A 22516-nucleotide genomic window follows, 5' to 3' on the forward strand; every position below is an offset into this window, starting at 1 on the left:
GACAGTTGAGGATGTGTTTTCAGCCAGAGCTGTAATTCTTTGCAAAACTTTGCTTTGGCATTGGAGCTTGAACTGTGAACTAGTTTGGTTTCTGTTATCATGGACTACACAGTTGGTTTTATCTTTCTCCATAGTGCATGACATGTCGGCATCAATGAAATTAATATACTATACAGTTACACTTCAGAGTTTATCATCTGATTGTTCTTTTCAGCAGCATGAAGAGGTGTCGAATATGATTGCCAAATGATAGATAAAGCCTACATGTGTATGTCTGTGCAAAGTTAAAACCAGTATAAGCGGTGCCCTGACAGTTAATGAAGTCAGTGAAAGACATTTAGGTAGCAGTGCACATTTAAGTAACTTTGAGGTTCCTTATCATGAGGTGTTTAAGACCTGACGTTTCAGTCCAAATGAGCAGCTTTCAGAGTGCATGCTAACAGAGCATATCTCTGCAGGCGCAGGGAGGAGGGTCGCCAGCTAAACTGGGTCATTTGGAACACCAACACATCTACCAATTATGGCCAATTAATCCTCCTATCTCCGCTCTGGATCTCTCTATTTAACTGGCTTGTTCTGCTCCATTTGACAAACACTCACTCTGACAGCTGATGCACCATTTCTTTTACTCTTCTTTCTCCCTCTTACACACATGAACACACATTAGTTAGCAATAACTTGAACTGCTCCAGTGCTCAAAGATCTTTGCAGACTAAAGATCACGGATGATTCACACTGGCAGGAAACTCTGTGAGGTGATGGAAAAATCTGTAATCACAAGGAGACTGCCACCAAAACTGATAACAAACTTGGTTGTCAGAAGCTCGGCCCCAGGCATTACAATTAGAAATCTACTTTTGATATTATTAAATGACAGACATGAATCATCAGAAGGTTTATAGCTGAGATCAGAATCGCCTGTGTGAGGCATATCTGTATGCTGTCATCGTAAGGTCGTATACAGAAATCACACAATTATGCATCTAATGTCTGACTTGCATATTCAGCTGACTGATAGGAGCAGGTGCATCATGGGTATTGGAAATGACTTATTTGGCAGTAGTTGCTCTTTAGTTCCTGTGTGATACATCAGCTGTCGAGACAGTGATCAATGCTGGGTCTCCACCTCAGCCAGAGGAGGTGGAGAGGATGAAGCTGTTAAGCCATGCTGTCAGTACTGCTCAGGTCTGAGTGGATCATCAGATTCAGATCCACTTCAGCCACACCTCTGTGACATAAGCAGGCTAGCACAGGCTAGCTTGTCTGATTTCCAAGGTTCCTGATCAATGCGCGACGCTTGCGAGCTAGTTCTGGCATGCAACTCGAGCTGCACTGACTTCACACTGCGTCATTCTCCACAATCACCTGACAAACAATTTAAGCTGGAAGATTTCCGGTCTCTCCCTCTGCTCTGTCATTGCCACCGCTGCCCTGCACCAGTACTGAGCTCATACTTTCAGCCCCGCCAGCACCCCAGCATCCACCTGCAGGCTCCCGCTAGGGAGTTTACATTAAGATATTATCTCATCACTCCTCAAATTTCTGAATGTTAAATAAATCTGCGAGGAGTGATGAGGTCGGAGCCTAGATGCCCGAACACAAGCTGTGTTCTGCTGCTGCAATAAACATGTCAAACTATTACAAACATGAGTTGTCTGACTGAACTTGACATAATGTCATCGGGAAATTCAGCAGCCATTTTTCTGACTCAACTTTGGCAAGGGTTGTAGTGAAAGCGACAGTGGCAAAAACAAGCAGTGCTGGCAGTATTGCTCATGGATCAGGTTGAGTTAGTTTGATGGGTTTTCTTTGCCATGTGAATGCAGAGGCGTCTGTCTGACCTCAGCAGTCCTAACAGTCCATTGTTGGGGTGTGAAGAGTTTCATGATACTTTGTGCTCTCAGCTGCAGCCTCCTTGTGTAGTTGCAGGTGTCCTGCAGGGTGGGAAGAGTTGTTCTGGTGATGTGTTCAGCTAAATGCACCACCCTCTGCAAGGCGCCACAGGGTGAAGCAGTTCCCCACAGCGTGAATGTCAAGAAGTGAATCCATTTTGCCACAAAGCTGGTTTCTCCGCATCCATTAATAAATTAGAAATTTTTATCAAATTTACAAACCGTTATTGTTGATGAAACTCAGGAACAGGGATGTAAGCAACACATAGACTAGCAGTGACCTGAAGGTGTCTATACAGCAGAGAAATGTCTGTGTGAAGACACAAGCTGAAAGGAATCAAATGAAAACAGTACATTCTTCTATTTGTGTAATTACTAAACACAGCCAATGTCACAAAAGGTCAAGTTCGATCTCATTGGAACATCTTTATCAAACAGCTTCCTCTGGTGTCCGTGTATCTGAATTTTCAGTGAAAGAACTTTGAATGACCCAAATATAAAGACTGTTAACATAATTGAATGTGCACATCTCTAAATGGCACAGTAGCTTTACAGACTGAAAATGGTGACTGTGAGATATTAAACTGCAGATAATTTCCATTAACGACAAACCTGAACCGCTCTTATATTACAGTCACATTAAGACCATATGAACCTTGTGCACAGATCACCTATTGCAGATGTCCTTGATCCTCTGAAATCTCTCCTTGTGCTCTGCATTTACATGTGGTAAAAATTCCCTCAAAGACTTTAATTTTTTCAAAGCCTGACTAAATACAGTTCTCATGTGCCACAATGAACTAGAACGATGAAGAGACCCTCTTAAATGGTTTTCATTGATCTCAATCCTATCTAGAGGTCAATTTACAGAGAACTGAAACATGCTCGTCGTCAGTAATCCATGGCAGAGACATCAAGTCGTGATTTATTTTATTGATTGTGACATCATCGTTCATTTCATTTATTTTATAGGGGCTGCCAGAAAAAAGGCACTCATAAAAGGCACACCTCCCAAGGAGGTAACCCAATTCATATTCTCCATCCCTCATGATGGAGTTTTTAAAAATCCTGTCTTTAAATTCATATTGTCTCATAACAAAACTCCTGAACAAATCGCAAACTATCTGAGCTTCCGTATGCACATTTAATAATTTCATATGAAAGACGAGCTGGCCTTGTAGTACATTTTGCATTTGTAACTGAGTCCTGAAATGACCAAAACCTGTAAGTCTGTCTCGCAATACTTCTTGGAATTTCTACTTGGCTTCATTTTTCAAAAAGACTTTCAAAAAGCCTCAGTAATTTCCTATAATAACTGGCCACTGTAGTTTTTTAGTTTTGTAGTTTCTTTAGCTAATGCAGTTCGAAAGGGACTTCTTTCAGAGGTGGATTAATCCACATGTGGTGCTCCAGTAAATAAATCTGGCAGCAGAACAGTGTGTGTGGGAGTGGATCAGATAAACTACAGTGTGTGTGGTTATTGTAATAAATGTCCCCCAGTTGTAAAAGTGGCTGACTGATGTCTTTTTGACAACAATGGAGTTTATGGTATAAAGATAAATTAGGCTTTGGATAAAGACAATGTTCAGTATATTTGACGTTGGTTTGGGATTTGGTGAATAAAACCTGCTTAATACCTGAGTTTTACGCAGCTTCTGGGAGATTTTCCAAAATGTTTTTCAGAGTCACGTCATTCTCCACTGTTGCTGCATCCTCCTCTATTACACTCAGCTGAACTGACACACAGGTATCTGCCCACTCTCTGCCTGCTCAACAGGTATTGATTGACCTCTTCAACACCAACTGGTCTGAAAGCTTTAAGCATGCAGCAGCATGAGGGCTGTGTGGTTTCAAATAGTGTTAAAATGTGAATTCATTTACTGTGTATGTGTTTGTGTGTGTGTGTGTGTGTGTGTATTTTGGCAGAGGAATGTGTCTGTGTAGGTGTGTGTGAGTCATACTGAAGCCTGGTTTACTCCCTCTGGAATACAAACAGCTGCAATAGAGCCAAAGACATATGAGAGTGTGTGTGTTTGTGTGTGCATGAGCAGGAGCAGACCGCTATGTGAGTGGGCTGTCATTTTATTATTCATAATATGTGTTAGCTCTGTGAAATCCCTTTACAATTTTATAATGGTGTACTCCATTAACAACCTGCTTTGCTCTTTTACCACTGAACAAAACATGTTGGTTCTGTGGGCTTGTTTTGTATTAGTGTTAGATTTAACCACCAGGCTGAAACCAGTGAAGAACACAGTAAAACATTTTTTTTAACAGTCTCTAGGAGGAAGAAGAATTTGCAGCACAGGAAGGTTACATTGCATATGATGTTTACATGTACATAAAAATGTATTCAATGTCAATATGGGATTTACATGATCTTATTGTAGCACAGGAAGTTTAGCACCTGGTGTGAAGTTTGACAGCAGAGATCATTATCAGTATCTTAAACTGACCACTGTATTTTGCACCTTTCAGTTCTTTTAAGCAGAATTCTGTGTGACATTTGCTCTAAACTGTCACCATCACATTGCTTGATATTATAATTATAAAATCCGAAAATCCACACAACATCTCTGGTACTGATTGGCACCATTCTTCTGACAGTGTTCAAAAAAAGTGTGACATGATAAACATGTGAGAAATAACTGTACTGTCGGGGCTGTATTGGCAGTATTGACTCATGCACTCTGCTTTAAAGCATATCACACACAAATCTCTCCCCACAATAGCATGCCTATAGCTCCTGTGTGTGCTTATCTGTATTTTGGGCCTGTGTGTGTGTGACCGTACAGTGGAGTGAAGAAATTCAATTTCCCCCAAAGGGATTAAGAAAGTAATTCTTCAACTTCTTCTTCTAACTCATTATTCATAAACTGTGGATGTCATCATGTGGGATTATGTTAGTAAGTATTTTTAGAATGTTAATTCAGTTTACACTGTACACTAAGACTGAGATATATGGGCTGAACTGGGCCCCATAAAATTGAATGTGCTACATTATGCATAAACTGTATGTCATTATAATGAGTAGTAGATTAGTGTGCAGTACAGAGAAGTTTGAAATAAGAATTAAGAGTAAACTTTGTAGAAGTGCTGAGTCATGAATACAATAAATGTCAGTTTTGTCCAAAGGATTCATCTGGGTAGAAATAGTTAATAAGAAGTTGCATATAAACACTGCAGCTTCTAGTGGGAATGTGTGAAACTGTGAGTGTGAGCAGGACCTTTCAGAAAATGAGCGCTATAATAAAAAGTTAAACAATCTTCAAGTTCACAGAAATAAGTAGAAAGGAGCTGAAATGCGGTTGCTTGAATATGCTTACATACAGTATTGGTAAATGGTAAATGCTTTGTACTTATACAGCGCTTTTCTAGTCTTCTGAAATGCCAATCTCCAATCAAGCACTATCATACATACACGAAGGCCGTGGGGTTCAGTGTTTTGCCCAAGGACACTTCGACATGTAGACTGCAGCAGGGATTGCCCCCCAACCTTCCAGTTGAGAGACGACCGACCCTACCACTGAGCAACAGCCGACCCCTAATATATTATATATAGTAAAAAGAAAGCTTTAAGTCATTTTGTTGCTGAAATGTCATTCCAAAGTGCTCCTGCTTTTTCCTCAAGTTCTCATACTTGTTTGCTGCAGACTGGTCATTTTAAGTGTGCAGTGAGATGTTGTTTGTTGTTGGTGTAGGCAGAGCTTGACCTCCAGAAGTCAAACCTCACAGTCTGTTCATTTCACAGTCAATTTGCCACAAGTCTCATTCTGAACTCTGTCCCTGCAGGTTGGAGTGGGTGGAGATCATCGAGCCGCGCACGCGGGAGCGTATGTACGCCAACCTGCTGACGGGCGAGTGCGTGTGGGACCCTCCGCAGGGTGTGTGCATCAAGCGGACCGGTGACAACCAGTGGTGGGAGCTGTTTGACCCCAACACCTCACGCTTCTATTACTACAACGCCTCCACCCAGCGCACAGTGTGGCACCGGCCACAGGGCTGCGACATCATCCCACTGGCCAAGCTGCAGACTCTGAAGCAGCACACGGATGCGACCAATCCCCGTCCTGGTGGAGGAGGAGGGAGAGCATCCGCTGATAACAGCCCGGGACGTAACAGCGGGGTCAGCAGGGAGGGAAGCACCTCCTCCTCCCTCGATCAGGAGCTCTCTGAAAAGCAGGGCAACAGAGACGAGGCAGACAGGTAAGTGTGCTGCTCGTTAACAGAAACATGCTAAGCAGACAGACCAACTAATGACTTTAAGGGTCACAAGTCTTAGGGTACAAATGGAGGCACTGTATAATTAACATTTTCACACATGAATTACTTATAACATAAAATGGAAGGTTTAAAGCCACATTATGCACACCCATTTTACTTGCCACCTGTAGATTTCCTGGTTAGGACTCCCGGCCAGTTTCTCCCCCTCCTTTCCTCTCCATCTCTTTCTCTCTTATCACCCCTCCTTTCAGGCTCTGTCACTGTCCGTTAATTTCTATCCTCTCTCACCTTCACAGCCTCTCACCTGTCTGTACAATCCGTTCCTCTCTCTCTGTCTTCCTATCTATGTTTCTCTTACCCTCAGCATCCCCTCCCTCCCCTTTGTCTAACCAGTCATGGTGGCTGGTGTGTTGTAATCTGCTGCAGTCTGCAGTGATTGGTGGATCTGCCTGTCTGGGGTCACAGTGTCCTGTAAATGTCTTCTTTACTTCAGCACACACACACACACACACACACACGCACACACACACACACACACACACATACACACACACCCTAGATGTGCTAGCCAGTTATAAACACTGTGTACACTTAAAGCAAATCACTGTTCTTGGAGACAATTACAGACTCTGTCTTCATGTGGCACAAAGAGAACAACGCAGACTTGTCAGACTAATACTGCCATGTTATTAACAACAGTAATGACCTGCCTGCAGCTCCAACATACTGCTGCATTCAATGCGCAATATTGAAGTGTTGGATGACCAAAGATAGCGATGATTTCTGGAATTCGTAGTCCTTCCTTGTTACAGGGGACACCACATACAACTAACCCCCCTGTTAGCAGTTTAAAAATCACTTGTTGTTTAGCTGTCAGTAGTTTTGTAGCCTCACGCTGAATCTATCAAACTTCTACATGACTGTCTGTACTTTACTACTAATTTAAACCCAACATTTCCTGCTGCTGCTCCAAAGTAAAAGCCTTCCATCAGCAAACCCACGGGACGCTTTTATTGTGAAGAGCTGTAGGACATGAAGACAGCAGGCCTTTATTTAGAAGAGCCAGAAGAAGAGCCAGCTACAGTGAGCTGTTAGATGAAGGGTCAGGTGACCAGCTCCATTAACTCTCCTCCTCCTATTGAAACCATTTGCACTTTGCTAGTACAGCTTCAATGGTGAAAGTTGCCCAGGCTCAGCTGCGCACAAACATTCCCCTCCCTGCAAAATTGCAGTTGAAACAAACTACGTAGAATCACATTGCATCATTTTGTCTTGTGATGCTGGTTCACCCTCAGCATTTACTTATAGAAGTTGGCAGTATATTGTCAGGCTGAAGATGGTCTCTGGAGAGAGTGAATGCTGCTAAGGAAAGCAGGACAGGCAGTTTGTCATAGACCACACAGCTTCCTCTTTGACAGATGGGCGCTATTGACCTCTACACAGCTCTACCTCCCAGCACACACCAAGGATCCTATTAAAGGAGGAGGGGGAGGGACTAATGGAGATGGCAGAGAAAGAGGGAGAGGATGGAGAGATCCGGATGCAGAGAAGAGAACAAATGAAAAAGTGATGCAGTCACTTGTAGACTGTATGTATGTCCCCCTGCCTTACACCCATCTTTGAAATCTGACTTGGCAATCAACACAGAAACAGACAGAAGATACAAACAAACAAGCACCAATGGTCCCTTAATATTGTATAAATTGCTTCCCAGAGAATGAAGGATATGTGTTAGAGCTGGTGGTTTGAAACAGCCAGAGGGGAGCAGCCTGTCAGAGTAGCTGAGACCTTTCTGTGTAGAGTTCCTTCATGTTCATCTCTTGCTTTAGCTGCTTTCTTAATATGTTTGCAGCAGTTTAACCCTAATTATAAAACCTAATTAACCTTGGCTATTTGACCACATCCTGGAGCGGTCCTCAGAATCTGTTCTTAACACAAATGATTCTGTGTCAGACAGAAAATGGACCTGTCTTAAAGGAGCAAGGAGTAGTGAACTACTACTTTTTTTTTTACTTTGGACATTGATCGCTGCAGGCAACGGCTCAGAGCGGTACAGAATCCGAAATACGACGAGAATACACGGTGGATCGTCCAAAAAATCTTCGGGTCTGCAGTCTACATTTCAAACCTTACTATTTTGAACGAGACATGACATCGGAGGCGGAGTCCTAGATTGAGGAAGTGTAGTTTAGCAAGCTCCCTGTCCTCCGCCAGATGACAAGTTTTATGTAGTCTGGTGGAGGTTTTCCAGGCCCCATTGGAGAAGTGGAGAGCGTCCTCCAAAGGCACAGAGCGAAGTTGCATTTTTTTTCTACCATAATGGCATTAGCTCCCCATAATAGCATGATAAGACTGAGGTTAGAAATTGGCAAACTGGCCCTTTAATACAGTGTAAGGGGTTGTGTTGGCAGGGTAGGTTGTTTCAAGTTGGCCTACAGAGAAACAATCGAGCTGCAGCAAAAGCATCACACTAGAGGGCACAAACACACCACTCCCCCAGTTAGAGTAGGTCCCTGAGACTTTTCAATATACATGTGAGTACACTGCTAAGCTTTTTGCCTGTATTATAAAAGTCACTTTTACGACGCCAACTATGAAGAGAAATTAATCATGGTTGGTCAGATAAAAAGGTCTGGAAGCTACTTTCATAAAAATAAAAACTGTCCAAATCTTTGATCCTGCATGCGTGAATGCATGTGTGTGTGTGTGTGTGTGTTTCTCCACATACGCTTGTGTGTCTGTGTGTGATGAGACGCCTGGTGGCACAGCTGCAGACTGTCAGTCCAGATGGCTTGAAGATCTGCTGTCACACATCTTTTACTGAATCTGGTTATATGTGAAGTGGTTTTTAAGCTCTTTTTCTCTCTCTCTCTGACTCACTGACTCACTCTTCCCCTCTCTCTCTCTCTCTCTCTCTCTCTCTCTCTCTCTCTCTCTCTCCCTCTCTTTTAATCACACACACACAGACACACACACACATAAAAACAAACAGTTTCACACATACGCTGTAGCATTGGTGGCAAATGTGTGGGCTGGACTGTTTGTAAACTGATCCACACAAACCCCTGTCATATTCTGTGGCAAGCTGCTACCACTATGAAATGGTATAAAAAGGATTCAGTGTTTGAGCTCATTATGTCAGTAAAGTCTTTTTCATTACAGTTAGAATTTTCAAATGTTCAGATCTATGGTATTTTTAAGTGGCTGTGGTTTAGCTTGATGGATAAAGATGACCTTTACATCGATATCGTCATGAAAATGACATACAGCTATCATTAGAGGCAGGCTAGACCTACATACCTAACATCACACAAAAACTGAGTCAGGGAATTGGTGTGTGTTTCCAGAGCACACATGACCTTGAAGGCGTTTTGTGAGGAGCTGGAAGGATGATTTCTAGTCGTGGCATCTCACAGTCCAGCAGCACCCTCTTCATTTTACCCTCCACGGCCTTCACACTGTGCTTAACACAGCTTTAAGTTTTAAATCAAACCACCTCAACGAAGCTAAGCTGCCACAAGCAGTTTAGTCCTGGTACAGCATTAAACATGCCAGTGATGTCCTCTGAACCACTGTTCTGTGGCTTGATATGTGTATTATTATTATCGGACAATTTCATGAGCCATTGGATTTATAAATCACAATAAAAACAAATTTCCTGGTAGGTAAAGTAACAAGTTTTTACTATGAATGTGAGTCTTGAATGTAGTTTGAGGCATCTGTCGATGATTTAATGAGGCAGAGGCAGGACAGAGTGACCACATATGGATATTGTGACAAGGACAAGTGACTTATTGAATATCAGATTTTATTATCTTGTCTTTATTTTCCTTCTTTGCTGCAGTCAGATTTGATGTATTGTGTAAGTTAAAGAATAATAACTACAGGGGTTGGTATATTCTCCCTCTGATACTTTATCCCATTCATATTTAATTTTATTTGTCTTTGATCTCAACCAGCTGAGTGAAAGGTAGACTCACTCAGACTGGAGCTGCATTTTGAAGCAGTCAGAATACCTTGTCTTGCACTTTAACAGGATGTTTAGAAAATATAATACAGTTAGTCTCTGCAAAACATGCAGAATGCTGAGAATAAATACTTATGAATTAGAACATCTATATTACAAAAAATTAGAAAGAGCATCATAAAATAGTGGAATACATCATTCACATTGACCCATAAGGCTAAAGCAAGGCTTAAGGCTCTGACGCGCACTTTCCTCCTCTAGTTTTTTGGTGCAATATGTAAGCATGAAACCTTGCAGGTATCTCTCTCCTCCTTCTTTAGAAATGTACACAATAAAGCAGGGCTGTAGTACTCAAGCTCGCTTCCAGAGCAACACATTTATTATCACCTGTACTGGCATTAACAAGTTCAGATAAGGCTAATTTCCTGTTGAGTGTGTTTGCCATTAAACAACCAAGCATTCTCATTTTAGTTGAAGTAATATGAGGTGAAGATCTGCAGGTTTATGCTGCAGTGTTGGAGATGGAGGGAGACAGATTGGAAAAGGCAGATAAAGTGTAAATTAATTTGAAGTTCAAGTGATTTAATAATAAGTAGAGAAAAATGACAACAAAAAACAATGTCCTCTGTGTAATCAGTATCAGGGGACAGGGAGGGAAAGGGTTGGCAGATAGAAGAAGAGGATTGGATAGAGCAGAGAGTTGGATGGACTAAGGAAGACAAAAAAAAGTGGGTTAGAGCTTTGAGTCTCGAGCATTTTGTGATAGGTGCCAGGACAGCCCTTTAATCCTCCCCTCTTTGTTTACCTCACACAAACACACACACACACACATATATACACACACACGGGTCTTACAACCACAATCGCACAAACACTCACACTGCCACTATTGAGCACTGGCCCCGGGGATCAGTGTGTGGAAGCATTTGGAAGCAGAGGGTGGCCAGTTCTGAAATCGATGTCACACTTCCCCCCCTCTCGCCCAGTTCAACTCTTGTTCTCCGTCCCAAACTGCTCTCCCTCCTCCTCCTCTGCTTGTTGTCTTACAAATGAGCAGAATGTGAGGGCCCAGTCATTGAGAGGAATGAGTGAGTGAACTTGAACCGATGATGTAAAGGCCTGTTGTTGCCAGAGGCGGCTGTTTATTTGATATTCTCTGTGGCAGTGTCCCTAGTTAAAGAGTATTGTGACTAAAACCTCCTTCAAGTGAACCAGGGTGAATTAACAGCAGATTGTCTAAGTTGTGCTGTGTCTTCAAAATAAAAACGAACATTCTCCGGTCTGAATGCCACGGTACCATTCATTGAACTCATCGACATTCTGCCAAAGAGTTTAGGCCATATCAGGGGATGAAGCAGGCATCTGCCGAATAGGCAATTCTTAAGTTAAGAGTGGTCAGAGCTTGAGGTTATATGATATCACTAGAGGCATACAAAGAGTGGCCAGTAGAAATGTTCAGCGACCTGTCACTGTTGCAGGTGAGGAAGAAATTAAATTTCAGTCTCCTGGCCATGTAGATGATTAGTTCATGTTGCACCAAGAGTACGAGGTGACAACAGAACACGCAGGAAATATGAAGAGCACACTGGATTTTAATAAGATGAGCTTCTTCAGAGTATTTTCCGGCCCTGTGGTGTGAAAGTGACAGACAGCTCTTTATCACTCTGCACCCTGACCCTTAATTAAATCTTCTCTCCTCCCTCCTGTCTCTCCTCTCTCCTCTCTCCTCCTCTCTTCCCTCTCAGGACTTCCCCCTTCAGATGGAACACTGGTACGAAGGAGCGAATGCTGATCAAGGTGACAGACAGAGAGCCCAGCTTCCTGGCCCACCAGGGAAATGGTTACTCCCCCTGTGACCCCCCCACCCCTGGTCCTCCTTCTGGGGGGGGCACCACCTCACGAACCCGCCGCTCCTCTGGAGGAAACCCCCCATCAGAACCCGACGCCTCTCCTGTTCTCTATTCTGAACGACGCCAGTCTCCCTTCCTGAAGCGGGCCGAGCTGGGTGGCACCGGCACCCACCGCCGCTCCTCAGCCGACTCCCAGCCTCCATCGCCCCGCTACGCCTATGAACCCCCACTGTATGAGGAGCCGCCGTCAGAGTATCAGCCCCCTCCCATTTATGAAGAGCCTCCTACTGACATACACCTCTCTGACTCCTCCTTCTATGGCACCGGAAAGTCACCCGCACGTAAGTCCTCAGCCCCCCTCTATCACTCCCCCAAACAGGGCCAGTCGCCCTACGGCCAGCTGGTTCTGACCAGGCAGAAGTGTCCAGAAAAGACCCAGAGTCTGGAGTACAGTCCTGTGGGGAAGGAGTATGTCAAGCAGCTGGTGTATGTGGAGCAGTCGTCTTCCAGCCCTCGCTTCAAGACCGCTGACCGTCTGCTGCGATATGGCACCACGGGAGGCTACGGTGGCTCATATGGGGGGTCCTATACTCTGCAACACAGCCAGTCTCTGATCAGGGACCCCCGCCTACTGCTGGACTACAGTGGGGAGGGTGGAGAAGGAGGCCAAAGGTTGCTTTATGAGGACTCCATATCCTGGTCATCCAGCCAGACCCACACCCTTTCCTCCTCCTCTACAGGTGGTCCTGGGGCTTTCTCTCCTGGAGGAAACCGCAAACGCAAGAGCCGCAAGCCTTCCCTCCCACAGGAGCTGGCACGCTGCGGGGGGCTGGAGGGGGAGCTGGCAGGAACAGCATCAGAGGCAATGTTGGCCCAGGCTAGGCTGGCATGGGAGGCCCAGCAGGTGATGAAACAGAGGAGCAGTTGGGACTCAGGGCAGGGAGGGGGAGTGGCCCAGGGAGGTGGATCTAAAGATGGATATGAGAGCGACGGGGCGGTGCCTCTTCCGTTACCGGGGCCGGTGGTGAGGGCGTTCAGTGAGGACGAGGCGCTGGCGCAGAGCGATGGACACCACTGGAAACGCAGCACCTTCGATCGGCTGGGCTTCCCCCAGGCCCTGCTGGAGAAAAGCCTATCAGTCCAGACCAACCTGGCCTCCCCTGAGCCTTACCTTCACCCCTCACAGGTACAGATGCACGCTTGGGTTGTGTCCACATACAGGATAGGCTAATTCACTTGATTACAACCTGGGTTGTCAATTCAATCAGTTTTCTTTCAATAGTGAGCAGCAGAGTGTAGGGCAGATGTGAGTTCTGGAATACAGTGATATTATTTGACTGAATGCAGGTAAGGTACCAGGTTAAAAGTAACCTGATGTTTTCAGCAACTTACAGATGTTTCTGCAGAGCTTTGTGATTAGAGTATAGTCTGTCTGTAGTGTCTTACCAGAAACTACTGCCATCACTCACACCTAAGCACTCACACACCATCAGTCAACTGCCTAGTAAGGTCTGGTATCTTCCTGTGTTACAGCCCCACCCCAGTGGAGCCACTGATGTGTCATGTAATGCTATAGAGCCATAGAAGTGCCTGGTCTAGTCAAACAGTACCAATACAAATTCAGTAGCTCCACACATTAACATCAGAGAAAAACAAAGCATGAACAATTGTGGCTATTTCACCTGCTTTGACTGTGCCGTGATTATACAAACTTTTCAATGTAGAATGTCTCAGGACATTTTATACACATAATTCATCCAGCACAGGAAATGCTTCACATTCCTTTCAAATACAAATGGCCCAGTTGTCACAGAAGTGAAGATGTTCAGATCAAAAGTGCTTGGTGAAAATGGAAATTTAAATATCTACATACCCACAGTAAACTTACTGACAGAAGATAGTGTGATAAAGAATGATCAAAAACATAGAACACGAACAGCTACGAAATGGAGCTTGATTGTTTTGTCATCTGTTCTCGTCTTTTTGTGTTGGAAATCAAAACCTCTCGCCGGGAAGCTTTTAATGTAAAGGTGCAGCAGCAGGAAATATTCAGTGTACACCTGCAGTAATACAGTTCTTTTATGGCTGTAAAGTAATTGGTCATCAGTAAAATATGGCTGAAACACACAGGAGTGACACTTAACTTCCAACCTTCAACTTCATTTAGTCAGAATGTATATAAGTGCATAGAGATGAACACAGAAGAACAGAAAATAGCTATGCTTTGATTTGTTGGGGTTGACGTTGAAGATGCAGCCATCTCAAATTGTGAGTTGTAGCATGGATTGAATTAGTAAGAAATGTGTGATGTGATGATCAAGTCTGAGAGTTCTGTGAGTTTCCTAATAAACAACCACCCTATATACAAGCAACCTAAATCTATATAAAAACTGTCTATTTACATTACGCTTGAACTACTCCAACATTCACCAGACATGAAATGAACACACAGGCACTGGCTGGGATGACATGTGCCTTTATCTAAGTCCTCAGAGGCCCAGAGGAGATAAGAGGACTGGAAGCCGAGAGGAAAACAGGCTGCCGCTCCTCTCTCTGTCTTTCTCTACTCCCAACACTTTCTTTTTTCTTGCTATCTCTTTCGTTTTAAATTGAGCAATGCACTGCTTGAGTTTAAAGCTGAGAGCGTGAAGTGAGCAATCTGCTGAGCAGCATCCACCTTTAAGAGAAGAAAAAGAATAAAGAAAGAGGAGAGAGAGAGAGAATGGAACATGAAATAAAGAGGGATGAAAGAGAAGCAGGAATAGTTTTGTTCAGCAACAAAGGAAGGCTGAGGGTACAAAAATAGTTGTCATGTAAAATTGCAGCCAACTATTATGGAAGGTACTTGTTGTAAAGCACAGGCGAGGTTGTGGTGGTGAAAAATGGGGTATAAACCCTCATCCACCGAGAAGACACAATGACATCAGACAAAATTGAATGCTGTACACATTTATGAAGAGGGTAGAATTTTATTGGTAAGAATCTTGACCTTTTTTTAGAAAAACATTTCAATCCACTTTCTTTCTCAGAGTGAGATATTGAATTAAAGATCAGTCCCATGTCTGTCTGCTCAGTACAGAGCCGGAGTCAGAAAGTGGTAGGCTGAGCTTAGCATGAAGTCTTGAGCAGGGCAAAACACCTAGCTTGGGTAATTGCTGTGAATTGCTATGAGTTGGTGTCATAGCATTCTGAACTGCTGGACTATAAGTGTCTTTACATTAACTAACTGATTGACAAAGTTTTATTCATCACAAATTGTGTGGTATGTCACCGAATGGTTTGGCAAAGTCGTCCCACCATTAAGCCAGCAGCAGGAGTCGTAGCAGTTCCTTATCAACGCCTTTAAAAAGCAGAACCGGCGGGACAAGTCAAATTTTATGTGTGTGACACCGGTGTTGCTGTTTAGACGTCACACCTCTTTTGCTCCTGCGTCGCCAGCATGCTGTGTAGCTCAGTCACTGGGACAGCAATATGATGGAGTTGTTTGGTTCAGTTAAAAAACCAAAGCAAGAATAACCGCAGTGCTTCCTTACAGCGCTGTTGCGGAATCTCTGAATAAAAACAACTATTGTTGAGTGTTTAAGCTCAAGTACACTATTTTAATCCATAATAGTGGCTGCAATATGTCCAAACATCTCCAATTATTTTATCATAGAATTCTTTTTGAAAAACGATGGTGTCACCATCAGGTGATGATGTCATCATTTTCATTTGCAAACCAACTTTCTCATAACGTAATAGTCAAATAGTTGGTGAAATGTAATGCTGTTCATGCAAAGTAAAACAGAGCTAATATGACAACATTAAACTACATGTTTACTGAGCATTTACTTTCTCCCAGGTAGGAGGACAGACGGACACCATTAAAGGCTCCTATAGCTGTGATCTTCATTACTGCCTTTGAACAATATTTTTCTGTTGATCCAGAGCTGTTTGTTTAGATTGTTTTTCCAAACAGGACCCTGAGGAATAAATGGACTCTTTGTTGCAGAGAAATAACCTTGTGGATATTATTGTATTAACACGTCAGTTTTAATCCCAGTCTGCTCCCTCTGAGCGCTAAAGAAACTTTCAGGTCTCACTCTAAATGTTGTGCAGCACAGAGATGATTGACCTTTTCTCTTTCCTCTCTTTATTTGTGTCTTTCCTTCCCTCTTTGTATTTTCACCTGTCAGTCGGAGGATCTTGGAGCCTGTGCCCAGTTTGAGGCCAGTCGAAATGCCAGGAATATGATGCCGAGCGCCAGCTGTGGCATTTTCCCAGAATTCACCCTGAGAAAGCCCTCCTCAGAGACCGACATCGAGAACTGGGCATCCAAGCACTTCAACAAACACACACAGGTATGTGTGTGTCTGACTTTGAAATATAAGCATTACATCACACACATCACGATCTACCTGTCTCATTTTCTCTATCTTTTGTGGCTATTTCTGTCTTTACTATTTATAAAATAGTTAAGACAGGACAGGATGTTGTGGAATGTCTTTAAATAGCTCATTCTCACGCTGAAGTGTACTGCAGTGAAAAACGTCTTCATGTCATTCCCCCTGTGTCTCATTACTTCTTTTAACTAATCAGCTCATATGTCACATACTGTTTATTAATCTATTTCCACTTCTATTAGCAGACATAAGAACAGCGATGTTTAACAATGTGTTAGATTAAATGCTGCTCTTGACATTGTGAGAAACCCTGCTCATTAGCCATCAGCTGATCACTAATCAGGTTTCGCTTCTCAAAAAATAATACAAGAGGTCATAGTTTGTGTTGGGAATGTTAATGAGGAGAGGAAAGACTGTTTGTACCTTGACTAAGAACTTTATATGGTCTTAAAATCTGTTGCTTAATTTCTCTAATCTGTATTCTTTCCTGCTGAATGTAACAATATTGCAACAAGCTTTGCATTTTGATGAGCTCCAAATCATATTCAATCAAAGTAACACCTCATCTTTCACTTATCTCAAAGATTTCTGTATTTTTGGCCATTTTAAATTGCATCTTGCTATTTGTGTTACAGCTAAAAATAGTCATTATGCTGTTTATCTGTTCCTGTATGTTTTGTGGGAAAGATTATTTCCGATCTTACAACCTTCTACTGTTGCCTGCTTATTAGCACAATTTCAGGGTGAAAACACTTGTTGGAGGCCGGGTTGTTTTCTTTTGAGTGAAACTTTCTAAAGTCCTATTTCTCTTTGCAAGAATACAGACTCATTCAGAAGCATTTTTACTTTAAATGTCTCTAGACAGCCACTCTCTGCTCACTGTTTAAGTGAGGCGTGTGGTTCTTAACAATTGTTGTTCTTTTGGTTGTTAGTCTATGTCCGTTTCCCCTTGACCATCACAGAGTTCACAGCGTTTATTGTACTGTGATGATCATTATTATTTCTTTTTTTAAAGATTATTTTTTGGACTTCTTGCCTTTAATTGATAGGACAGCTTAATATAGACAGGAAATCTTGGGAGGAGAGAGTGGGGGACGACATGCACCAATGCGCCTGCTCTACCAACTGAGCTGACCAGCGCCCCATGATAATCATTATTTTTGTGAACACATTTTTGTTACTGTAAATATCTTGATTAACTTCCTTTCTACACATTAATGTGTTTTTTATTAGAAATTTTAAATGCAACATTCAGTGTTTCTGCATTAAGAAAAGAACCTGTGGTTATTCTATAAGGGAAAGGTGCAATACCTCTATCTTTAAATCTAGGGAGTTGTTGTTGAGTTGCTGTTAGTGGGAGTCTGATAGACTCCCACTAACAGATAAATACACATAAAATACAAATGCACCTTTTGGAAAGGATTTTCTCTTCTCAACTTTTTTGTGTCTTCCAACAAAAAAAAGCTGTAGTTACCTTTTATGTTTAGGTTTTTGTTTTCATTTACTTTCAGTTGCTAATATAATTTGGTTGTCATGCATCCTTTTGCCATCATATCCAATTGTGCACATTCACTATTGTACATTCAGTTTTCTTTTTGAATTTTGAAATGTATTAACATGACAAATTTAAAGCAGTGTTTGGAGGCTGCCAAAAAAACAGCTAACCCCTCTGTTGTTTTCCTCTTCTATTCCTTGTTTTCACAGGGTCTGTTCAGAAGAAAGGTGTCCATTGCCAACATGCTGGCCTGGAGCAGCGAGCCCATTAAGAAGCCCATGATTGTGACCTCAGACCGCACCGTGAAGAGGGAAGCAGTGGACATCTTTAAACTCATCCAGACCTACATGGGCGACCGGCGCTCCAAGATCGACCCCTTCTCCGTGGCCCTAGAGGTCAGTGAACCTGAAACAATGCTCTGTCCTGGTTCAGGTTCTAACCTTGAGACCTCCATTCACCTACACACAGAAGCCATTGTTCTCATTATCTCCTTCATGTCTCAGGTCGTTATCCATCTACAGTAATTTGACTTTGCCATGATGTCCTTGACGCAGAATTTTCAGCCATAGTTACATTACGACTTCAAGCCTGGATGGTAGAAACACCTTCATTGGGAAAATACTTTTATAGAGTCTGCTATGCAAAGTCTGCAGAGGACAAACTGAACTAGGATCACTTGCTTCTCCTCCTCTCTGCAGGGCTGCTGAAGTGTGCAGGAGGCTTCACACTGTGAATCGGTGTGTCCTTGGTCACAGTGTGACTTTGAGGGGAAGCTTTTAAAACACCAGGGGCCTCATTTATAAAACTGTGATACCAAAGATGTTCCTGCTGCAGCTGGAACCCATGTTTATGAGAGCCTCGACACTGAACTAAAACAGTAAAGATTTGGTCCATTAAACCAAAACAATAAACTATAACATGATGAAAAAAAGATATGCAGAGCTGAGGAACTGCATATTAATAATACTTGGTTTGTACTAAAGACTGACCCCTCACATTTAGCGATCAGAGTCATTTTTAGTTTAAAGAAAATGATGAGGGCTGCTTTAAAAGTAGCCCTTGTGGTGGCTATGTGTCTCTATTTTTTTCTTCTACTGACTTGTTGCCCGCAATTTATTAATTCAGCTTTAAACATATACAAGGTTTACAGCTGATATAGCAGTACCGAGAAGACGATCAAAAGTGATCAAACGTGACTACCTGGATGTAAAAGTTGTCAGTGTATGGCCAGGATGAGTTCAAACAGTTTTTGGTGATGGTTTCCTGAATTTGGGAATCAGTCCTGTCATGAGACAGGACTCATTTTATGTTAAATGAAAATACACACATTTTCTTTGGGTTGTAATTATTCACGTTTAGCGCAAGTCTGGATGACAAAATATTAGAAACCCCTCTTGGTGTAATGCTTCACAGCAGGGCAAACTACAGCCTTGAAAATGATAACTATAAGCTGTGGTAACAACCGCAGAAGAACGAAGCTGTTCTCTTTAACTCACCTGGCTGTGTGCCTGTCTCTTGTCAGGTGGTGGTGCGTGGGTGGAGTAACCAGGGTCTGCGTGATGAGCTCTACATCCAGCTGTGTCGTCAAACCACAGAAAACTTCCGCTATGACAGCCTGGAGCGAGGCTGGGAGCTGATGGCCATCTGCCTGGCCTTCTTTCCCCCCACACCTCGCTTTCACAACTACCTGGAAGGCTACATCTACCGACACATGGACCCTCTCAACGACACCAAGGGTAAGACAGAAACATACACACAGAAGCACACAAAAGTTTTTTTTCATGATATTTCTTGACCCAGAAGATAAGACTAATAGATTTTGTTGATCCCCTGGTACTTACCTACATTACCTTATTTCCATTTGTAAACAAGAACAAGCTAATTCTTCTAAGGAGGTAACAAGAAATTGGTGAACGCATAAATCGATTTTCTCCATAAGCTTTTCAAAGCACTGCCATTATAAGGACAAACGTTGCATCACCAAAGAAAACATAATTGCTGCAACATTATACCGTACAGAAGATTGGGTGACCAGCTATAATTTATCTTTTGGCCTCTGGGCGCAGCTAAATAAAGTTGTGAACACAGCATTAACATGCTGTTTCATCACCTTTTAAGTTACCAGTGGTTATGGAACAACATTGTTATTGATTTGGAGAGGTGTCAGTGTCTACATGATAACTACGAGTCCAATATTTGTTCTCTTTTAGCTCAATTATGCTCCCTTCCAACTCGAGGGAAATATCATTCTTTAGCTGCTGTCTAAAATCATGGGTCATTCTGGTTCTTGAAACCAGCACTTAGCAAATAATTTAGTGGCTGTTTATCATGTACAGTAGTTTGAAAAGGATATCCAGACAGTTTAGCCTTTACAGCCACTCAAACTTGACCTCTCCTCATATGACAGCGCTTGCTCCCTGACTTGGCCGGTCATCATGTTTCACTTTATTCTAGATTTCATTATAATTCCCTTTGCCCAACGACCTCAGTGCAGATTGTGTGGCTCTTCAGAGCAGAAATACATTTACATTACAAATACATTACATAGGACACTGAATACTGCTTATTTTCAGCATTACTATTGCCACACCACAATCATTTTGCAGATGCTTCAGGTTGAAAGAATGCTTGTGGTTAAAATGGGAGGATATTGATCTGATGAACAAGTCATAGGGGAACTTCAGGATAAAATATCAGATAACTGATACAGATATGCAATCCAACAAATATCTCTTGACCAGTTAATAGTCTCATTATAAACAGAAAATCAATGACATGCAAACCCAAATCCCATGTAGAATATCAGTTGCTGTAGAAAGCTCTGTATTGACGAACCCGAGGGCCAAAAAGCATCACGTCAGCTACAATATAACAGCTATTGTAGAGCTGGGCACACAATGAGACCCTCAGCATTGGCAGTCCTAAATGAACTACCTCACAGCACATTTTGAAAGTGTTTGATAAAGAATAAAACCATACAGGTGCTCTGCTTCCCCCTACTGGTTATCACTAGTTAGAGCATGCTGAACATATACAGATATTTACAGGACAGGTAAAAAGCCTTCTAGCAAAAAAACCTTTATTTTCATTCTTTTTTTCTAGATTTCAAATAAGAAAAATATCAGTTTTCTGGTTTGATAAAACAATTCTAACTCCACTAACTAGGTGGTGAAGCTCAGACTGAAAACTAACCTGGTTCTGTTCAGGCTGCTTTTCAGACTTTAATTTAATTTTTGGCTTAAGTTAGGAGGGTTACATTTCCATGGTGACCTACCATTGACATTTTTGATGCTACAATGTAGACTTTTTAGAATATCCAGACATTCAGACAGAATTAATGAAATATATCTGTATTATTTTTGCAGGACACTTAAGCACTGATGAATTGTGCTGCACAAATAATAACCCTAAAGAAACTTCAGCACTTTACATTTAAGCCTAACCTTGTCCTTAATAACAAATAAACACTTCCTGACTGAATAAAATTATTACTGTCAAAAAAAGAAATCTTCTATTGATCTAAATATGTCTCTATTTCTCTGTTGCTCCAGGAGTGGCCATTAGCAGCTACGCTAAATACTGCTACAGGAAACTGACAAAAGCTGCTTTGACTGGAGCCAAGAAGGTAAGCAGCTTTGTCTCTGTCTGTCTTCATGTTGTCATTTCTGCCCTCATTGAAGGGAGCAACTCAAAGTATAAAGCTGATGATATTATTGATTGTCTGATTGTCAACAAATATGCAAAATAGCAAAACCATCAACGGTTTACTCTGTCACTCAATACATTCTGCTCTCTTGTTGTGTCTGTGCCACTGAAAATGCTGCCAACTTTAGTTTTAAGTAAAAATTATTCAAACAGGAGGAAACAGTGTATGTGTTGGGGACTATTTTCAGCAGGAGATTAATACTGTATAATAATTGGTGCAGCCCTGTGATTGACCAGTCCAGGGTGCACCCTGTCTCTCGTCCAATGACAGCTGGGATAGGCTCCAGCCCTCTGCGACCCTTAACAGGATAAGTGGTGTAGATAATGGATGGAAGGATGAAATGATTGGTGCTTTAGTGAGTATTTCTGGCAGCACGACAATTTATGTAGGATTGACTGAAAGTAAACTACAGTGTGTGGATTCATGGTTAAGAAGGAACATGTGCAACAGTGTGGCTCAATGATGATATGTTATTTGACAATGCAGGGTTGCACAACAAAATGCAAGTTTGACTCACCTTATGTTACACAAGTGCTTTTTTATGGTGAGGTAAAGATGAAGTGTTTTTTATAGTTTTAGAAAACAATGGAGCATCATGGTGGGAGGAAAAAGATTTACGTAAATGGATTGCTCTTATGTACCATCTTTATAGTCTTTGGAACCTTCAGGGGGCTTTAATCTACACGTCATCACTCCAGCATTCGCACATTCCTTTATGCTTATGGTAGAGGCTGTCATGCCATCAAGCTACCTGCTCATAAGGACAGGATCTATCTCACATTATTTGGGGTTCAGGACCATGACCATAGACACTTCAACATACGGACTGGAGAAGTCAGGACTGTAGCACCAAGGTGATTGATGGACAACCCGCTCTTACTCCAGAGCCACAGCCTCAGGCTTTCATACACTTGTAATACTTCCTTGTGGGATACATTTGCTGTCATTTAGACTATTGTTTAAGAAATATAGAATATCACCTGACTTTCACTTTAAAGAC

General features: G+C 42.3%; 1 protein-coding gene across 1 annotated transcript in view; it reads left to right on the forward strand.

The window, feature by feature from the left end:
• arhgap39 (Rho GTPase activating protein 39) overlaps positions 1–22516 on the forward strand; it is a 72863-nt gene that overhangs the window by 46741 nt on the left and 3606 nt on the right. The window contains exons 2-7 of the mRNA XM_069680159.1: positions 5685–6098; positions 11829–13119; positions 16109–16273; positions 18020–18205; positions 19333–19546; positions 21362–21435. Coding sequence (XP_069536260.1) covers positions 5685–6098; positions 11829–13119; positions 16109–16273; positions 18020–18205; positions 19333–19546; positions 21362–21435 — 2344 coding nt within the window. The remainder of the gene's footprint in view (positions 1–5684; positions 6099–11828; positions 13120–16108; positions 16274–18019; positions 18206–19332; positions 19547–21361; positions 21436–22516) is intronic.

The sequence above is a fragment of the Semicossyphus pulcher genome, unplaced genomic scaffold (assembly GCF_022749685.1).
Source record: "Semicossyphus pulcher isolate SPU_LCO1_2020_fin unplaced genomic scaffold, fSemPul1.0.p SCAF_4, whole genome shotgun sequence".
Lineage (NCBI taxonomy): Eukaryota > Metazoa > Chordata > Actinopteri > Labriformes > Labridae > Semicossyphus > Semicossyphus pulcher.